Source organism: Quercus suber, unplaced genomic scaffold (assembly GCF_002906115.3).
Source record: "Quercus suber isolate HL8 unplaced genomic scaffold, Cork oak 2.0 scaffold_151, whole genome shotgun sequence".
Classification (NCBI taxonomy): domain Eukaryota; kingdom Viridiplantae; phylum Streptophyta; class Magnoliopsida; order Fagales; family Fagaceae; genus Quercus; species Quercus suber.
Genome location: NW_027069612.1, coordinates 422,802 through 442,095, shown reverse-complemented (window position 1 = coordinate 442,095; position 19,294 = coordinate 422,802). Strand labels below are relative to the sequence as shown.

The window sequence follows — 19,294 nt, the reverse complement described above, 5'->3', positions numbered from 1 at the left end:
ATTCCTAATACTCCCTCTTTTGCTTTGACGATCCGTTCTTAACTTTTAACTATTATTTATTACTATAATACTTTTGTCTTGGGGTCCGTTTTTTCTATATTTACTTTTAATTGGAATTGGATTCATTGTAAAGATGGGATTCGATGTTTAATCAAAATCAACATGATAATGATATATTGGACATCCCACTGTACTGGAAAAGGGAAAATCAAAGGTTTAATCAACGTGATAAAAAAATTAATCATACATAGACATCCCAAAGTAGTGGATAAGAGAGAACCAGATGTTTTAATCAACATGATAATAAATTATTAATAATAGACATCCTGCTGTAGTGGAAAAGAGAAATATGTTTCGTCTTTTATGATAAAAGTCCAAATAGAGTATAAGTGAGGATAGTGATACAAAGCACGGATGAGATTTTTGGTTTGACAATCTTGATTAATTGTGACTCTAAATTTGTGTCACTAAACAGAGGTAAATAAAGCTTTGTTATTCCATGTCTTATTGAAGTCGAATGAGATATTTTTTAATATAAAATTAGAAAGATGAGATACAGTTGGTGCAAAGCTACTAGTAGCCCACCGTGACATAATCTTTTTTTTTTTTTTTTTTGAGAAATAATTATAACTTGTTACTAATCCTGTAACTCGAACCCTTTCTCCCCCTAAACTTTCAAGCACTTTGTACATAGAAAGGTATCAATTCAGCTATAAGGCCTTTGGCCCATCGTGACATAATCAAGATAAGTTACAATTTTCATGCATTATTAAAGGATATATTATATAAATAGTCATATAGTGTATGCCCATTTGGAATGGTAGTTTAAGTCTTTAAGACAGTACTTTTTTTAAATTACAATTTTTTTTTTTCTTTTGGAATCAGAATTACAAAATTTTAAAATCCTCTATTTTTGGTTTAATTTAAGCTGAAAAATAAGTTGTATCAAAGAGGTATTTAATTATTTGGACCATTAGATAAACTAGTGATAGTATTATTAATTTGAAAATTGCCAAAAAGGAAAGTTAATGATTTCGTGCTTGTTCGTCATACAATCATATAATAATGGTTGTTAAAATTAAGATCTAGAAATAGAATTGTTGAAAAATCTGAATTGCACTAAGATATTAAATTAATATAATCGGAATAGAATCTACCGATCATGCAGTAGATCAATCGCAATCCTACCTCAATCCCATTTTATCTTAAAATTTTCATATTTTATAGACAAATGGTTGGACATTTAACTGTTTTAGTTTAACTCAACTTTTATATAGGAGACCATTTGTAAAAAAACCATCATTTTCCAAGATATTCTTAACTCGAATTCACATCTTACACATCATAATTTTTTTATATGTTACATAGTATAATTTTATGTTAACTCTAATTGTCATTGTCTATTGAATCTGTCACTATAACAAGAATGAAGAAACTCTCTCCATTTGTAACGTGAAAAGCACATAAGAGAGATAAAAACAATTCAATTCAATGGCTAATCAACTCATTTTAACTCAACTTTTATATAGGAGACCATTTGTAAAAAAACCATCATTTTCCAAGATATTCTTAACTCGAATTCACATCTTACACATCATAATTTTTTTATATGTTACATAGTATAATTTTATGTTAACTCTAATTGTCATTGTCTATTGAATCTGTCACTATAACAAGAATGAAGAAACTCTCTCCATTTGTAACGTGAAAAGCACATAAGAGAGATAAAAACAATTCAATTCAATGGCTAATCAACTCAGAATTCATGCTTTTAAAATTAAATCCCGCCATGTCAATGTTATTGTGATAATGTTTTAAAGTTTAAAAAAAAAAAAAAAAACTGTATCTTGTGATATCTACTGTTATCTCATCAAAATTTATTTGATAAATTGTAGAAAATCAATTTTATTATATTAATATATAAGACTTTATTACTTATATTGATTGTGGGATGATTTGTGGGAGGGAGATTTGTCTCAAACCCCAAGAAAGGAATTGTTCGCTTTGAGAATAGGCTGAAGGGGGAAGGTGGGGGTTTCCCCTTAAATCCCAAGATCTACTTGATGGGTACACCCCACTTGTGAGCTCATACTTATAAGCTGCGGGTGGGAGGCGTCTCTCCCCGATGTGGGATTAATTAAATTCGTGAGGATAGCATCGGTCTCCTCGGCCCATTCCCAAAGCGAACAATACTTGATTGGGGAAAGATTCGTTCCTCCTACATTGATGATTCTTAAACACATGATTATTATTTGGTGAATTTTTCGTACACTTTTTTTTGTGAAAAATGCATAATTTAACAATTCTACCCATATTATGTGGGCGCTCAATTTTAACAACCATCCATATAACCAATTATATACGTCGAACTTTGATTTTTACAGCTTACCATAGAATTCAGCAATGTGTGATTGGCAATTGATAATTTGATATGAAGATAGTTTGCAACTAATCAATGGCGTCCGATTAGCATATGTTGATAATTAAATGGTATTGATTAATTACCATTTAGTTGTCTGGATGAATGACGTATCACCAGATATTCTCCAGTTTGTAAAAGTTGATTTAACAGCCTTGTTTTAATTGAAGTTGAAGTCTTCTTCCTCAAAAAAAAAGAAAAGATTAATTACCATTTAGTAATTAACATATGCATGTACCCATTATCGATCTTATGTGTATATAATGAGTCATCTATGAAGAAAGAAAAAAAAAGTTTGCAATTAATCGATGATGTTAGATAAGCGTAGTTAACCAAAGTTTCTCTCAAGGCTGCAAACTATGCAATCAAATTTAGTAGATCATTTTTTTTTTTTTGCTAGTTGAATGATAATGTTGTTGTTTAGCAACCAAAAAAAAAAAAACAAAAGTCTCTCTAAAATGATTAATCAATGTTGTTTGTTAAGCAATCATAATACATTATGTGTTATCACATTTTAAAAGCTCTTGACAATTTCCATCCTCCAATAATAGAATCACCATTGTTCTCCCTTATTTTTCATTCTATTGCAAAGCCAGTAAATTTCATTCAATTCAAATAAGACTATTGATTTGGCTTATGGCGAAGAAGTGAACAAGATAATCGGTGCATGCGTAATATAAAAAGCAGTACCAAACAAGATAATGGGTACATGTGTAATGTCGTTTGTAATGGCAATGTGACAAATAACTTTTATAAGGAAAAATGAAAAGTCTATATTCCTCACTACATTTATCAACATGGATATGTTCTTAGAATGTGATTTCTGATTTCTCCTCAATAAAAAAATAAATAAAAGTATGTGATTTCTCCGGGCCGCCACTACAACAGAATTTGAACTTTTTTTTTTTTAGAAGAACATAATTAGAACTTCTTTTTTTTTTTTTTTTTTTTGAGGAAGAACAGAATTAGAACTTAGAATAACAATATTGTTAGGAACATAACATAGTACAAAATTTTGGTGTATTTATCAATTGTAAGCAATACAAAAGCAAGTGAGTTTTAAATGCATCATTTCATCTAAACAGACTAAACTATCAAATTATCAAAAATAATTTTTCATCAACAGAAAAATGGAAATTTCAGGTAAAACTATAATTTTCTCTAACAATGTATGCATTTTCTATTATCTCTACTATTAGTTAGAGGATTCCCAATATAACATAGTGGAAAATTTTGGTGTATATATCAATTGTAAGCAATAAAAAGTAACTGGGTTTTAAATGCATCATTTCATCTAAACAGACTAAACTATCAAATTTTCAAAATAATTTTTCATCGACAAAAAAATGGAAATTTCAAGTAAAACTATAATTTTCTCTAACAATGTATGCATTTTCTACTATTCTACTATTAATTAAAAGATTCCTAATAATTTTCAAATCACCAAATATTCCTAAAACACTCTTCATTAAACATTCAGCACTAAATTTGTATATTAAAAAAAAAAAAAATTAACTTTTCAAAAGTATTTAAATAATAATAATATTTATATTTTTTGTAATTATCTCCCTATTTTCTTACTACTCCCTCTCGCTTGGACTTATACTTGCTCTCAAATAACAATTATTTAGCAAAGAGTGATATTATGAATATTATACATTTTTACCATATAAACTTCAGAAATTGTAGGTAAACTTTTAAATGCAAAACAAAAATAATAATATTAAGAAAAACATTTATTATATTATTGATATATATATATATATTATTTTTTTGTCTAATTAGTCATTACGTACTTCTTTTTTTTGAGAAACTAATTAGTGATTACTTAAAACACTTTTCTTTGTTATGTACGGCCCCTTTTGGACCCTTTCGGTGGGAGGAATTTTTAATTCTTGAGAATGTAATAAGTCTCTTAGCAGTTTGTATTCTTAAAATTTTGGATTTTGAATTTTCAGTGTAAGGTAGGATAGGTCCTTTAAGAAGCGAGTTTTAGAAATTTTTGATCTATTTGGATACCGTTTATTATTGAAAATTAAAAATTTATTGCTGAAAACAATGTAATTAAATAATTTTTAAACCTGTGAATAGTACCGTGAAACCCAATTTTAAAGCAAAATTTGCTGAATTTCATATTTGCGGATCCCGTAAATACTAGACGAGACCCAGGGAAAAAATGCCAAACTCACATCTCTTATTTCCAGTGCAATCCAAACAAAGCTTTTGAATTTTATGGTAAGGGAAAACAACCCACATCACCATTTGATAGGTGAGCCAATAAGGTAATAGTTTATTTATTTTTTATTTTTTATTTATGGGAATAAGGTAATAGTTTTTGGTTTATGCATGATTTTCTCTAACATTGTAGTAAATAATTTTTACATGTGTGAATAATGCCGTGAAAACCAGTTTTAAAGAAAGTTTTGCTAAATTTCGCATTTGCGAGTCTCGTAAATAGTACACAGGACTCAAGGAAAAAGCGTCAAACACAAACATCTCCTGTTTTTAGTGCAATCCAAACGAAACTTTTGAATTTTATGGAAAGGGAAAACAAGTCACATCACCATTTGCTAGGTGAGCCAATAAGGTAATAATTTAAAAAAAAAAAATTATTTATGGGAATAAGGTAATAGTTTTTGGTTTATGCAGGATTTGTTACAATTTCAATTAAGTCCAAGATATAGAATCCAAATCACTGCACATCTTTTGTGTGATAGTCATTCCACAAGTATAAGTGTTTGTGTGGTGTGGGGGGTAAGGGTCAGAGTTCAAGTCTCCAAGAGAGAGTTTTACACACATATACATTTAGATTAGACTAAAGTAGAAATTCTATTTTGTATAAAATATATATATATATATATATAGAATCCAACAAATTATGGTAATTGAGATATTCCTTGAGAGAGAGAGAGAGAGAGAGAGAGAGAAATTAGTGAGACTCCCAAAAAGGCATAATTAGACTGCCTATTAATGTTACATTAAAAAAAAGTACACTAATTAAGGAAAACGCTAAGGAAAATTAAAAGGCATAATCAGCTGCATCAACAACATTTATATCTCCACCAAAGCAAAGCCTCTTTTAGTCTTTCCTCCTCCCTATTCCCAAATATTAACCTCCATAAACCCATCCTCAGTAGCACAACCCCTAAACATACCAGTAGTGTTAAACCCACATGCCACGTCACCCTTATTTGACACAGCAATAAGCCCAGCAAACCCTTCATCAAGTCTCTCTTTGATCACAAAGTCCACAGCTTCTTGAAGGCCCAAACCCTTGTATTCCATCACAGCCGCCACCTCGCGAGCCAGGGTCCCACGTATGATAGCCTCACCCTCACCGGTGCATGAGACCCCACATAAATTACAAGCGTAGGTCCCAGCTCCAATCAGTGGTGAGTCACCAATCCGACCGTTCATTTTGTTCATCAATCCTCCTGTTGACGTGGCAGCAGCGCAACGGCCCTGACTGTCAACTACCACGCACCCTACTGTCTCTGGAGCATACACGCTTATTGGGAGCCCGTTCATCTGAAATGGACTCTCCGCTACTGCACTGCATGTATCAGATCCAACGGCTGGGATTCTGTAATCAAACTGATTGATTCCAAAAACAAAAAAAAGATTAGGAAAAATTAAAAAATTTAGAATTATATAATTCTGACTTAACAAATTGTGGTGTTTAGCTATCACTTATACATAAATTTACTATTTTTTTATTAATCACAATTTATCACGTGCTAATTATATTAAAAAGTTATGAAAATATTGTACTCTTAAACTTTTTCAATACGTTAACATCATGTTATGGCATGGCCCACCACGTGGTTTTTCAACAATTTGAAAATAAAGAATAAAGATTCTGTTTCTCTTTCTTTTTTTCTAGGTAAATTCAAAGGATCTCAATTAAATATTATAGAAGATGTCGGTACAGATAGCACCAGGCCTAAATAATAATAAATTTAATAGAATCTTCTGAAGATTCTTCTTGTTTAATATATTTTTTTTTTTACTCCCAACTTGTCGGTAATTTTTTATTTATTTAAATAAATGAATCCATCAAGATACCGGGTTAATATAGATAGAATATCAATAGTAAGATCCCATCTGAGATTCTTTTTATTTAAGAATATTTTTATTTTTAGAAAAATTGCAAACACAGCTTTGATACAGTAGGTGGTGAAGAAAATATGTGGTGGATTCTAAAGACAACTAGGTACTACTCAGTACTCACACAGTCAAAGTCTGTCGTATAATGTGACAAAATTTGTGGTCTTAGAACAATTTTTATGTACTTAAACTCATTAGTAACTTTTGATAACAAACTTTTTTTAAAATCAATTTTATTTTCAAAGAAACTAAATCGATCAAAATGACATGTGCTCCGATGAAGTTATTTTCTTTTTTTATTTTATTAAAAAATAGGTTTAACTTATAATAACTCAAGTTAACACAACGTACCACAATGGTGTTAGCTTCCTTTGCCAATTTGAGCATTCCCACGTTTTCTTCAGTGATGAAGTACTCATTCTCCACAAGCTCCACACCCTACAAAAACCAAAACGCACATAAAATATTAGAACACCCTTTTTTTTTTCTCTAAGTTAGTCTTTGGTTTGTGCGTCTCTCCCCTGCGTCTGCGTCTGTGTTTTTTTTTTTTTTTTTCTTAACCAATACCTATTGCACTATTTATGAGAGATGAACATGAACATGAACATAAACAGTACATTTAGGCTAATGATCAATAACCGTAATATGAATAGTAACTTTTTATTATTTTTTTATCCAAACAGAGCTTAGATACTCAACCAAATTTAAAGACTTTTTTTTTTTTTTTTTTAATTTTATTATTTTGAAGGACACACACCACAGACCACACAAACATAAAGTCCAAGAAAATGACTTTTTTTTTTTTTTTTTTAATTTTATTATTTTGAAGGACACACACCACAGACCACACAAACATAAAGTCCAAGAAAATGACATGTCTAGCTGCAGTACAGACACGTGGGGACAAAATATAATTAAATAAAAAAGCAAACCGGCGGCTAAGATCTTCATTCACGTGACATGAAACAAAGTAAAAGATTTTTTTTTTAAATAAAAATAAAATAAAAAATTGTAGGCTATTTATGATCGTTGGGGAATGGCAAAATGGTAAAATTAGACCTGTTGTCGGGCGAAATCTTCGGCACCGGAGAAGGCTAGGTAGGAGTGGGGAGATTTGTCCATAACGAGTCGGGCAAGAGAGACCGGGTTCTTGACCGTGGTCAAACCCGAAACGGCGCCGCATCGTCTTCCATTTCCATCCATGATACTGGCTTCCATCTCCACCGTCCCATTCGCCGCTAGTGCAGATCCACGGCCAGAATTAAACAGAGGATCAGTTTCCAGTTCGCTAACCTGAATTTTCACAATAACCACAAATACATAAGTAAACAGTTGTTTACACTCCAACAACCGTGGGAACGACATTTGGCTTTCAATCATTCACATATATGCTCGGTCAAAACAAATGCAGTCCGCATTTTCCTCGTACTTGTTTGTTTTCCGAGAAAATGCTACATGGGGTTTCAAAGTTATCTTTTTAAGTTATCTTTGTTTTGCACATAGCGATGGGGCCAGTTATGATTGAAAAATAATGAAATTATTTGCGTAAAACAAACAGGGCGTAGAGGGAGGGACATACAACTTGCTCGACGACATCGATGGCTGAGTGGTTAGAGCGAAGAGCGGAGATACCAAGATTGAGGCAACGAGTAAGGAGTTTTTTGGCCTCTTCTTGACGGTGGGGTGGGAGATTTGGGTCCACACCAGCACCACCATGCACCGCAATAGCCCAACCACCCATATTCTAATGAATCTAAATCTCTCTCGCTCTCTCCCTATGTGGATCTCTCTCGCTCTCTCTTTCTCTCCTTCAGGCTTTGCTTTGGAGTTGTTTTTGCTGACTACGAGGAGAGACTGCATTGGGTTGGTGCATTTAAATAGGCAAATGCGGACGCCAACTCATTTTAGTGTTGGATTTTAATCTAATTTGGAATCCAACCCTATGTGTTTGTGCTCATCTATGATTCCCACTATTGCTATTCCCACTTGTTGCGGACTCTTTTGTGTATTTGTGATTTGTCAATTATTTATTGGGTGATGCTAACGAGTGCTCTTATGGTACTTAATAACAATTTATTTTAAGAAAATTTTAATACTACATTTATGAAAAATGAAAAAAATCGTCAAAATATTAATTACTTTTTTTTTTTTTTATTTCTCATAAAAATTTTCTTTAAATGGATTATTAACCAGTACCCTAAAGCATTCGTTAGCATTTCCCTTACTTATTTACACGAGTTTCCAATGTTCCTGCTTAATTCTTTTTTGACATGCCCGATTTTACTGCTATATAGTTTTTTAAGTTGAGCAATATTTTATTGGGATAAACTATTTTATAATAATCAGTTCAAATTATAAATTGAGATCAACTAGTTTATAATTATTTTTCATTCACTCACCTCATATTTTTATTTATTAATAATCATTCACAACATTAGTAAATTTTAAAAAAAAATTATATAATAATTTATAACTTTAATATTATTCTTTTATTTTTAACTGCCAAATACATCCAGAATAAGTCTAATTTCGCAATAAATTTCAAATTCTTTTAACAAGATAACCATCTATAATTAGTTTGGTGAAAAACTAAAATTAAAATTATAAAAGTGACGTTAGTGATTGTATGATGTCGCACTTTATATCAATTATCACCTAGTCCACCTTTTTGTTTTCTTTATAAAAAAAAGAAACTATATGAATACATTATTGAATAAAGAATACAAATATAGAATTACATGTAATTAAGCATAATTTAAAAGTACTAATAAAGACATTCTCTATATTTATTTGAAAAGGAAAGTACCTTTGTATTTTTGGATTCCAAACAAAACTAAGCATTTTATTATTAGCATTTTTCTTTTTACGAGAAGATAGCTGTAGTAGGTATCATCTATCAGGTAACGGTGTACGTGCAATTCGATTCAAATTAGGAAAATAAAGAGCCAAATCGGTTAGATTCTGTTTCAGAAATGAGTCAAATCAAATGAAAAGCAAAGCAAATATTTTGGGACTGAGCTGATTAGATTCCGAGCATTCCTTAGTAAAATTTTTAACATACACCATCTCAAAACTTAAAATTTTAATTTTTAATTATTTATTTTACAATACACTCAATAACAAAGATTCTATATTTTTTACCATTTTATTTAAATATTCTATTTTTTATTCTTCATTTATATTTCTTTCTCTCTCTTCCTCTCTGTCACTCTCAACCCACAGCAAACTCATACCCACCCCATCCACCACCACCGGAAAAAAATACCAATCACCCATACCCACCTATCTATCCAACAAACACATTCTTCCATCTCAACGCAGCAAACCCATATCCATCCCAGCCACCACCACTGGAGGAAAAAAAAAAAAAAAAAAACCTATCAGACATAGAAAACCCCACAAAGACCCACAGAGGTTCACAACAAAACCAGAAAAACAACAGCATCCACAAAACCCAAAATTGGTGACCCATGAAGACCCACTTTGAAGATTCTTATATTTTTTACCACTTCATTTAAATATTCATTTTTTATTATTTTTTTATTCTTCATTTATATTTCTTTCTCTCTCTTCCTCTTTGTCACTCTCAACCCAGCAAACTTAACCTTCTCAATGCAGCAAACCCATACCCACCCCATCCACCACCACCGGGAAAAAAAAAAAAAAAAAACCATACCCACCTATTTATCCAACAAACTCACACTCTTCCATCTCAACCCAGCAAACCCATATCTATCCCAGCCACCACCAGTGAGGGAAAAAAAAAAAAAACTAGCAGATGCAAAAAAACCCACGGAGACACACAGAGATTCACCACAAAACCCAGAAAACAACAGCATCCACAAAACCCAAAATCGGTGACCAATGGAGACCCACAGATTCACCACAAAACCCAAAATCGAACCAAATCTCAGCCACCACCGGAGATTCCAGAGAAAAAATCAAACCGAATCTCAGCCACCATCCACCAAATCAGACCAACAACATCCATCAAATCGAAGAAAATCTTAGCCATGATCCACAATCCACCACCACCACGATCCATTGATGAGAAGAAGGAGAGAGAACCAGTGAGAAGAGAGGAAAAAAATTAGAAGAGAGTGACAGAAACTTGGGTGAGATGGTGAGAGGGAGAGCATGAAGCTTGGGTGAGATGGTTTGACAGAGGAGAAGTGAGAGAGGAGAGAGAATAGACTTGGGAAGGAGACAAACACGGAAGAGAGAGAGAAAGAAATTAATAAAAAATGATAGCATTGTGCTACAGTACGGTCTCAAAAATGAGAGCACACTGTAGTAGTATTGCAAAAATTTTAGCATATATAATCTTTGATGGAGCAAGTTTTTGAGTTATAAATGCTAAAAGAAGCATCTTTTAGCATTTGCAATCCTTAATGGGAATGCTCTAAGAGTCTATTTTAACCAAAAACTTTTATATAAAAATAAGAAAATAAAAACCAAATATTAGTGCATCAGACAAATTTGGAGAAATAGGAGATTAATATATAACACACAAGGTTTAAAGAAAGTCTATGAAAAATTTACAACATTTTTCACAACCACTTTTGATATGGATGTAACTTTTAATTTTATTTTTTAGAATCAATTAATAGATTAATACATCTATAACATTATATAAATCATTAGTTACTAAATTAGCGAATCTAGATAAAATAATACACCTAACTTATTTTAAATTTATTTAGAGAAGATCAATCCTAATTTAATTAAAATTTGTTTGGTGTTTGGCTTCTTAAAAAAAGGGCAAGGGGTTCTTATTAGCCTAAACTAATAATCATATTTATAGCTCAAAAAATCATATTATATATATATATATAAATGTTGACATGGAAAAATATAAGTTTTTTTTTTTATGTGGTGTGGCAACCTTAATAGAAGATCGACAAACAGTCAAATACGTTTTATGCATTAATTTTATACACAATGTTAAGAACTAAGATTTTACTAATTAGTAAACAACAACAACAACTACCATACTTTAGTCACTCTCAAAAGTAAGACCAATCCTGTTATTTCCATTCAAGTCTTTGAAATACTGAAGTTGCAAAGTCCGGTCTAGTTGAAATATATATATATATATATATATATTCTTCAACTCGGTTCATCCTTTATTCTAACAACAACAACAACTACCATACTTTAGTCACTCTCAAAAGTAAGACCAATCCTGTTATTTCCATTCAAGTCTTTGAAATACTGAAGTTGCAAAGTCCGGTCTAGTTGAAATATATATATATATATATATATATATTCTTCAACTCGGTTCATCCTTTATTCTGGCCGATACCGGTCCACCATAGGAATCTTGTCTCTAATTTTTTTTATTGGTCTATCACCCAGACAATGCAAATGCCAACTTGCCAAGAAGTACTGGTTCAGAAAGATTACGTATTCTATTCCAAATTGGATTGGCCAATATTTTATTTGAGAATAAATTAATCAATCACAAAACTCGAGAACAAACTATTTATTTTATGTTTGTCTCATATATATATATATATATATACGCCTTTCGTTTTTTCTTAGAACAAGTGGCCGGAAGCGTGGATATTCAAACTCCAAGTTGTAGTACTCATCTAAACAGTAGTATTACAACTCGTGGCTCATTAGGTCTTGACCTCTCATTGACACGGAACGTAGAATTCTACGTTAGGCTTCTACTTATCTAACAAAGGACCTAGCTAGCAATTGTATATTACAAAGAAATATCTTGTTTTTCTATTTCACGTTGTCTATGCTGCTAGCCTAATCATTCATTTCTTTCCTAATATATCCCAACAAGGATTATATGCATATGAAAAATTAGACATGTATTTTTAGTAGATATTTCTAAAATATCAATTAAACTAGTTGAAATGGTCTAGGCAATTACCCCAACCACCCAATAAAATTAGAAAAATACTAAAGCTATTATCTATTTTATTACAAAAATATTTATAAACAAACCTTGCAATGTATGCAATTGATGTCACTTCAATAACATAATAAACAAATGTCCTATTTTTTTATTAGTGACGCATTGATTTGTACGTTATTTTCAAAAAAAAAAAAAGAGTAAGTTTTATAATAAAATTCGTAACATCCTAGTATTATTCATAAAAGAGTACAGTTAGGTACACAATATTTTTCACGGCAAATCATAGGTGACAGACTATTACTAGTGGGTGAAACACTTATTTTAATAATGTGCATAGATTATAACTAGTAAGTAATACTAGCTTGTTACCTATGATTTATTTTGAAAGTGTTGTGGCCTAAAATTTAGGAGAAATTGTACTTTATCCACCTATGGTTTGGCCCATTTTAACAGTGTTCACCGTGGTTTAAAAGTTATTACTTAATCCACTCGAGGTAACCTCCGTTAGACTCCCGTTACCCACCTCTCCTTTTTCACCGTTAAAAATAGAGGTAAATGTGTCTTTTTCATTATATTTTATGTCTCTTTCCTCTTTTCTCTCCATCTTCTTCTTCTTCACATAAAACATAAAAGAAAACCAATACACCTACAGTCACAAACAAAGCCACAAATCCATGTAAACATACACCCACAGATTCGCTAGCCTTCCACTGCTAAATCCAAAAACTGACTACTTAATTCTTCATAGAACAATCACAAAATAAAACACTAACCCTCTTTCGTTTGCTAGGTTCTCTAAAAAAACCCCAAATTTGCAAGTAAAAAAAAAAATTGCATAAAATAAAACCCAGCAATCTGTTCAAATTGACTACTTAATTCTCCATAGAACAATCACAAAATAAAATACTAACCCTCTTTCTTTTGCTGGGTTCTCTAAAAAAAACCCAGATTTGCAAGTAAAAAAAAAACCAGCAATCTATTCAAATTGCTAGGTTCAAATTTTTTGGGTTTAATGGATTTGTGGGTTAATGGGTCAATACTGCTACAGCCACAGATCCAGCAGCAAACCCAACTTTGTTCAAAACAACGCCACTCTGAGCCGGTCCAGGAGCTTTAGCAGGTGGAGTACTAATTGAAGATGGAGGACTCACCAGAGCCTTAGAAGAAGCTGGAGGAGGAGATGGTGGGGAGTTCACCACTGCTGGAGACAAAGCAGGCACTGGAGTCTTTCTAACTATAGGCGACAGCGTTGAAGCTTTAGGAGTAGGCGCTGGTGTTGGCGACTTTGATGGAGAGTGTGAAGGAGACTGGGCTAAAGTTAATATAGAGGAAAACCCAAGCTTCAATACACCCTTTTGCTTACAAGTGTCAGATTTCACTTTGGCAATCTAAGTGAAGAGAGAAATGGATTATGGGTTTGGGGATTTTTAGGGATTCTAAGGTAGAGAGAGGGAGATAGCTCGTTCTTCCTTTTAGGGTTCTATTTGGGTTATAATTTTGGCTTATATAGTAAATGAGATTTTTTAACGAAAAGGGCAGAAGTGGATAACGGGGGTCTAACGGATGCCACCTTAGGTGGGTTAAATGATAACTTTTAAGCCACGGATGGGCACTGTTAAAATGGGCCAAATCACAAGTGGGTAAAGTGCAATTTCCCCTAAAATTTATCTTCATAAAATTATGGACGTGACATGTTGAAATAAAATCAAAGACTTCCCTATGTGCCTTTATTGTGTGTGAGAAACTTAATACAATTACCATATTTTATGTTTTCCCTAATAAATGAAATTTAATATATGGATACAATTTTTAATGAATTAAGATCTCTAGTCTAGAATAGCTAAAATAACATCACATATTGGTAAAGTTCTAGCTATCCATTATAAAATGTGTGGATTGAATTTTATTATATTATTAATTGGATAATGATGCTAATCAATGTTTATTTAAATGTTGGTGATGTGGTAAAATTCAATCCAATTATTTTATAATGGAAGATTTATCCTTTCTTTTTTAGAAGAAAATGAAGACTTATCCTAAGAACTCCTTCCCCCTCCCATGTTGACACTATTAAGAAAATCCATGTTTTAAAGGGAATTGATTTAATGCATTATTTTTCAGATAAAAACATATACGTTTCCAAAACTGCTTAGTGCCTACCCCAATTTAAATTTGAGTGAAAGAGGAATAATATTTAATTTTTAGATAAAATAAAATATAAGTTAGGAATATTATCAAGATTATGTCTCTTGATTTTTCAAAGAGTACATATAATAGATATTAAACTTATGATATCCATTTCATAATTATTACTAATTAAGTTAACTGAAAGCTACTATATTTTAGGACATTTAGAACAATCACAAAATAAAACACTAACCCTCTTTCGTTTGCTAGGTTCTCTAAAAAAACCCCAAATTTGCAAGTAAAAAAAAAAATTGCATAAAATAAAACCCAGCAATCTGTTCAAATTGACTACTTAATTCTCCATAGAACAATCACAAAATAAAATACTAACCCTCTTTCTTTTGCTGGGTTCTCTAAAAAAACCCAGATTTGCAAGTAAAAAAAAAAAAAAAAAAACCAGCAATCTATTCAAATTGCTAGGTTCAAATTTTTTTGGGTTTAATGGATTTGTGGGTTAATGGGTCAATACTGCTACAGCCACGGATCCAGCAGCAAACCCAACTTTGTTCAAAACAATGCCACTCTGAGCCGGTCCAGGAGCTTTAGCAGGTGGAGTACTAATTGAAGATGGAGGACTCACCGGAGCCTCAGAAGAAGCTGGAGGAGGAGATGGTGGAGAGTTCACCACTGCCGTAGACAAAGCAGGCACTGGAGTCTTTCTAACTATAGGCGACAGCGTTGAAGCTTTAGGAGTAGGCACTGGTGTTGGCGACTTTGATGGAGAGTGTGAAGGAGACTGGGCTAAAGTTGATATAGAGGAAAACCCAAGCTTCAATACACCCTTTTACTTGCAAGTGTCAGATTTCACTTTGGCAATCTAAGTGAAGAGAGAAAGGGATTATGGGTTTGGGGATTTTTAGGGATTCTAAGGTAGAGAGAGGGAGATAGCTCGTTCTTCCTTTTAGGGTTCTATTTGGGTTATAATTTTGGCTTGTATAGTAAAGGGGATTTTTTAACGAAAAGGGTAGAAGTGGATAACGGGGGTCTAACGGATGCCACCTCAGGTGGGTTAAATGATAACTTTTAAGCCATGGATGGGCACTGTTAAAATGGGCCAAATCACAAGTGGGTAAAGTGCAATTTCCCCTAAAATTTATCTTCATAAAATTATGGACGTGACATGTTGAAATAAAATCAAAGACTTCCCTATGTGCCTTTATTGTGTGTGAGAAACTTAATACAATTACCATATTCTATGTTTTCCCTAATAAATGAAATTTAATAGATGGATACAATTTTTAATGAATTAAGATCTCTAGTCTAGAATAGCTAAAATAACATCACATATTGGTAAAGTTCTAGCTATCCATTATAAAATGTGTGGATTGAATTTTATTATATTATTAATTGGATAATGATTCTAATCAATGTTTATTTAAATGTTGGTGATGTGGTAAAATTCAATCCAATTATTTTATAATGGAAGATTTATCCTTTCTTTTTTAGAAGAAAATGAAGACTTATCCTAAGAACTCGTTCCCCCTCCCATGTTGACACTATTAAGAAAATCCATGTTTTAAAGGGAATTGATTTAATGCATTATTTTTCAGATAAAAACATATACGTTTCCAAAACTGCTTAGTGCCTACCCCAATTTAAATTTGAGTGAAAGAGGAATAATATTTAATTTTTAGATAAAATAAAATATAAGTTAGGAATATTATCAAGATTATGTCTCTTGATTTTTCAAAGAGTACATATAATAGATATTAAACTTATGATATCCATTTCATAATTATTACTAATTAAGTTAACTGAAAGCTACTATATTTTAGGACATTCAAAAATGTACTAGATCCTAGAGAATTACTATCATTTTCAAATAAGTGAATTAAATTTTACCACGTCATTAACATATATATATATATATATAAACACGTTGATTATTACCTTTTCAATCAACTAATTAAGAAATATATTCGAGCCAATTAACACCCACTCTCTATTTTGTCCTAAAATTTCTCAATAAGCTAACAAAAAAGCTTTCCAACCAATTAAAAAAAAACACGCAAGACTTCACTAGCAAATACGTTAATTAAGTTAGGATCATCATGATTCTCAAAAAAAAAAAAAAAGAAGTTAGGATCATCATGTTGATAATGTTAACCACATATTTGAGTTAGGCCCCCTTTTTTTCACATTTTAAGTTTTTATAATGTTTGTTAACGCCTTAACGGTACACGTACGACACTTACAAAGTTAAACATCAGCTGCAACCATGTGTCGCATCCCATTAACTTGTTAATGGTAGAAATTAGTTTTAACAACTTTGCAATTACATATATTAAAAACAAGTTTTCGTATCTAAAAATTAATTCAATTTATAAAGTTGATTGTTGTCCGAAAAAACCAAAAGAGACTTGAATTCAAATTCTATTAATACTTAAAGGGTTGTGTTAACGGGCACCATAAAGTGCATGTTAACAGCAACTTTTGACACTTTTTTTTTTTTTGTAAAGTTTTTTGTCTTTTTCTATAGCTTTATGTTATTTTTTTTCAATGTAGAACTAACTTTGTAGAGAGAAAAAAAATATTAAAATAACTAAAATGACTAGTTATATGTTCTTTTCTTTTATTTATTTAATTTTTTTATTAAATGAAATCTACTTTAGTACAATTTTAACAAATACCTATGCCATACTTAAAATATAACAAGTAACAAGGAAAAACTTCAATGAAAGTCGGGGCTAGAGATTAGGAAGGTATCTGTGTTGCTGCATAGGCAGAGCAGAGGATTCCAGGTAGCCTGATATTTGGTGAGGCTAGTGCAGCCTTGTTGGCTATTCAAAGAGCAACTGATGCAGGTTTTAAGAATGTTGTAATAGAAGGTGATGCTTGGAATGTTATTGAGCCCCTAAGATATCAAGTGGCAGTGCCTCATCGGAGCATTAAGTCTGTGGTAGAGGATATTTTGTATTTAGCTAAAGGCTTTGATAATGTAAATTTTTCTTTATTTTGCTAGAAATAAAGTATTTATTCAGCAAAAAAAAATTATATATATATAACAAGTAACAGAAGTATCATTTTACCCAAAAAAAACTGATATCTTCTATGATAGTAAAAAGTAAATATCATAAAAATAAAATAAAATAAGTGATAAATTATCCATGATAGTAAATAGTAAATATCAAAAAGTCTATTGCGATTGGCTTTAGCAGAATGAAACTGTACGATTCAGCAGGTGGGCTCCATGCAGCGTCTCACTTGTGTATTATATAATAGGCAGGCGGCGTGCGGACCAAAATGAAAAGTAAAAGAGAAGGCAATGCCGTAATGGGGTCCCTACAGCCGCTGCACCCTGGGAATTAATACCACTGTATCCAGATTAGCATATGATATAATGAAGCGATAAGAATGGTGATTGGCTAGATTTGCTTGACATGAATGAATGAATAAGGTATGAGAAAGCTTTTGAGATTTACATAAAGCTCGTTCAAACCTTAATATTTTAATTGAGATATTTTAAAACTATCTTTCATGCTAAAATTTTTATCATAATTGTAACGCGTCATACTGTGACTAATTATTAATTACTTTTTCTTCACGACTTACCATCATTAGAGTAATAGTTGTGATAAAATTTATAATATGAAAATTGTGTTAACAATTTTTCTCGTATTTTAATAGGAACGATGATATAATCACACTCCCAAATTTGAGGCTAGTTGGAGATGAGTCATGGCGCGTCAGCGAAAAGATTTGATTGTGTCCATTGTACATCTTTCACTGCCACTGCCACTTGCACTTTCACTTTTTGTCTACACGTGCTCCTTTCCTTTGGCCTCTCGTTGGGACCTGAAGAGGTCCAACATGTTTGGTTCCTAAGATTATTGGAGTCTTTGGAGATACGGGATCTTCTTCTTGCGTATAGTCTGTGTAGTAGAACCATTTTATTGGGACCTGAAGAGGTCCAACATGTTTGGTTCCTAAGATTATTGGAGTCTTTGGAGATACGGGATCTTCTTCTTGCGTATAGTCTGTGTAGTAGAACCATTTTAATTCGTGTTTGAAAAGAGCCATGTCCCTTATATGTTGCTAGCCCAATTCATGTTATAAGATTTCCTTTGAAGCAACATATAGGCACTTCTTTTTCGAAGTAGTATTCAATTATATATGTGTATGGGAAAGCTTCTGAAATGGATGTCCCAAGATTCCCAAAAGTTGGATCGTCTGTATTTCGATTGCTAGTAAACAAAATATGTTTTGGTTGGGATAATATCCATTTTAGAAGTTTTCCCAAACATGTAATAGAATACTACTTGGAAAAAGAAGAGTGTATGCTGCTCTGAAAACTTTTGCACCCCCTTATCATTTTTTCTTTTCCTTTCATTTTTCCGTCCAACCAAGCAAAGCAACCATATATTTATTCTTTATCACTCAACTTTTCAACTTCTTCAATCAAACACACACAACGAGAATTATACCCGTTTGGTAAGAAATTTCTAGTAACATTGTTTAAATGTTATAAAAATATGTGTTATGATGTTTAAACACTGAAAACTATTGTTTAAACAACATTACCTAACAACCAAAATTTTTTTTTTTCTTTCCACCTACTTTTCTATCTCCATACAAAACAAAACCTTAGTATGAACCAGGTACAAGACTATAAACCCTAGGTCTTTTTATATAATCTTCCTTTCTTTCACTAACATGAATAAAGAAGGTTTATCAAAATCAAATAATTTATGAATTGGTCGGTATTA

The 19,294-nt window shown here is 31.9% G+C and overlaps 1 protein-coding gene across 1 annotated transcript; it reads right to left on the bottom strand.

Moving 5' to 3' along the window:
- Positions 1-5,352: 5,352 nt before the first annotated feature.
- On the bottom strand, positions 5,353-8,390 carry LOC136069097 (probable isoaspartyl peptidase/L-asparaginase 2). The gene is made up of 4 exons (XM_065777264.1): positions 8,106-8,390; positions 7,586-7,819; positions 6,878-6,964; positions 5,353-6,013 (listed from the first exon to the last, which is right to left on the bottom strand). The coding sequence occupies exons 1-4, from the start codon at positions 8,265-8,267 to the stop codon at positions 5,516-5,518; spliced, it is 981 nt and encodes a 326-aa protein (XP_065633336.1). The 5' UTR covers positions 8,268-8,390; the 3' UTR covers positions 5,353-5,515.
- Between the last annotated feature and the right edge of the window lie 10,904 nt (positions 8,391-19,294).

Excerpts from the sequence above, each read along its gene's own strand:
- LOC136069097 (XM_065777264.1), bottom strand. The coding sequence starts at position 8,267 with ATGGGTGGTTGGGCTATTGCGGTGCATGGTGGTGCTGGTGTGGACCCA. Across the intron at positions 6,965-7,585 it reads AAGATTTCGCCCGACAACAG|GGTGTGGAGCTTGTGGAGAA; the intron begins GTCTAATTTTAC and ends TGGTTTTTGTAG. Across the intron at positions 6,014-6,877 it reads AGGAAGCTAACACCATTGTG|TTTGATTACAGAATCCCAGC; the intron begins GTACGTTGTGTT and ends GGAATCAATCAG.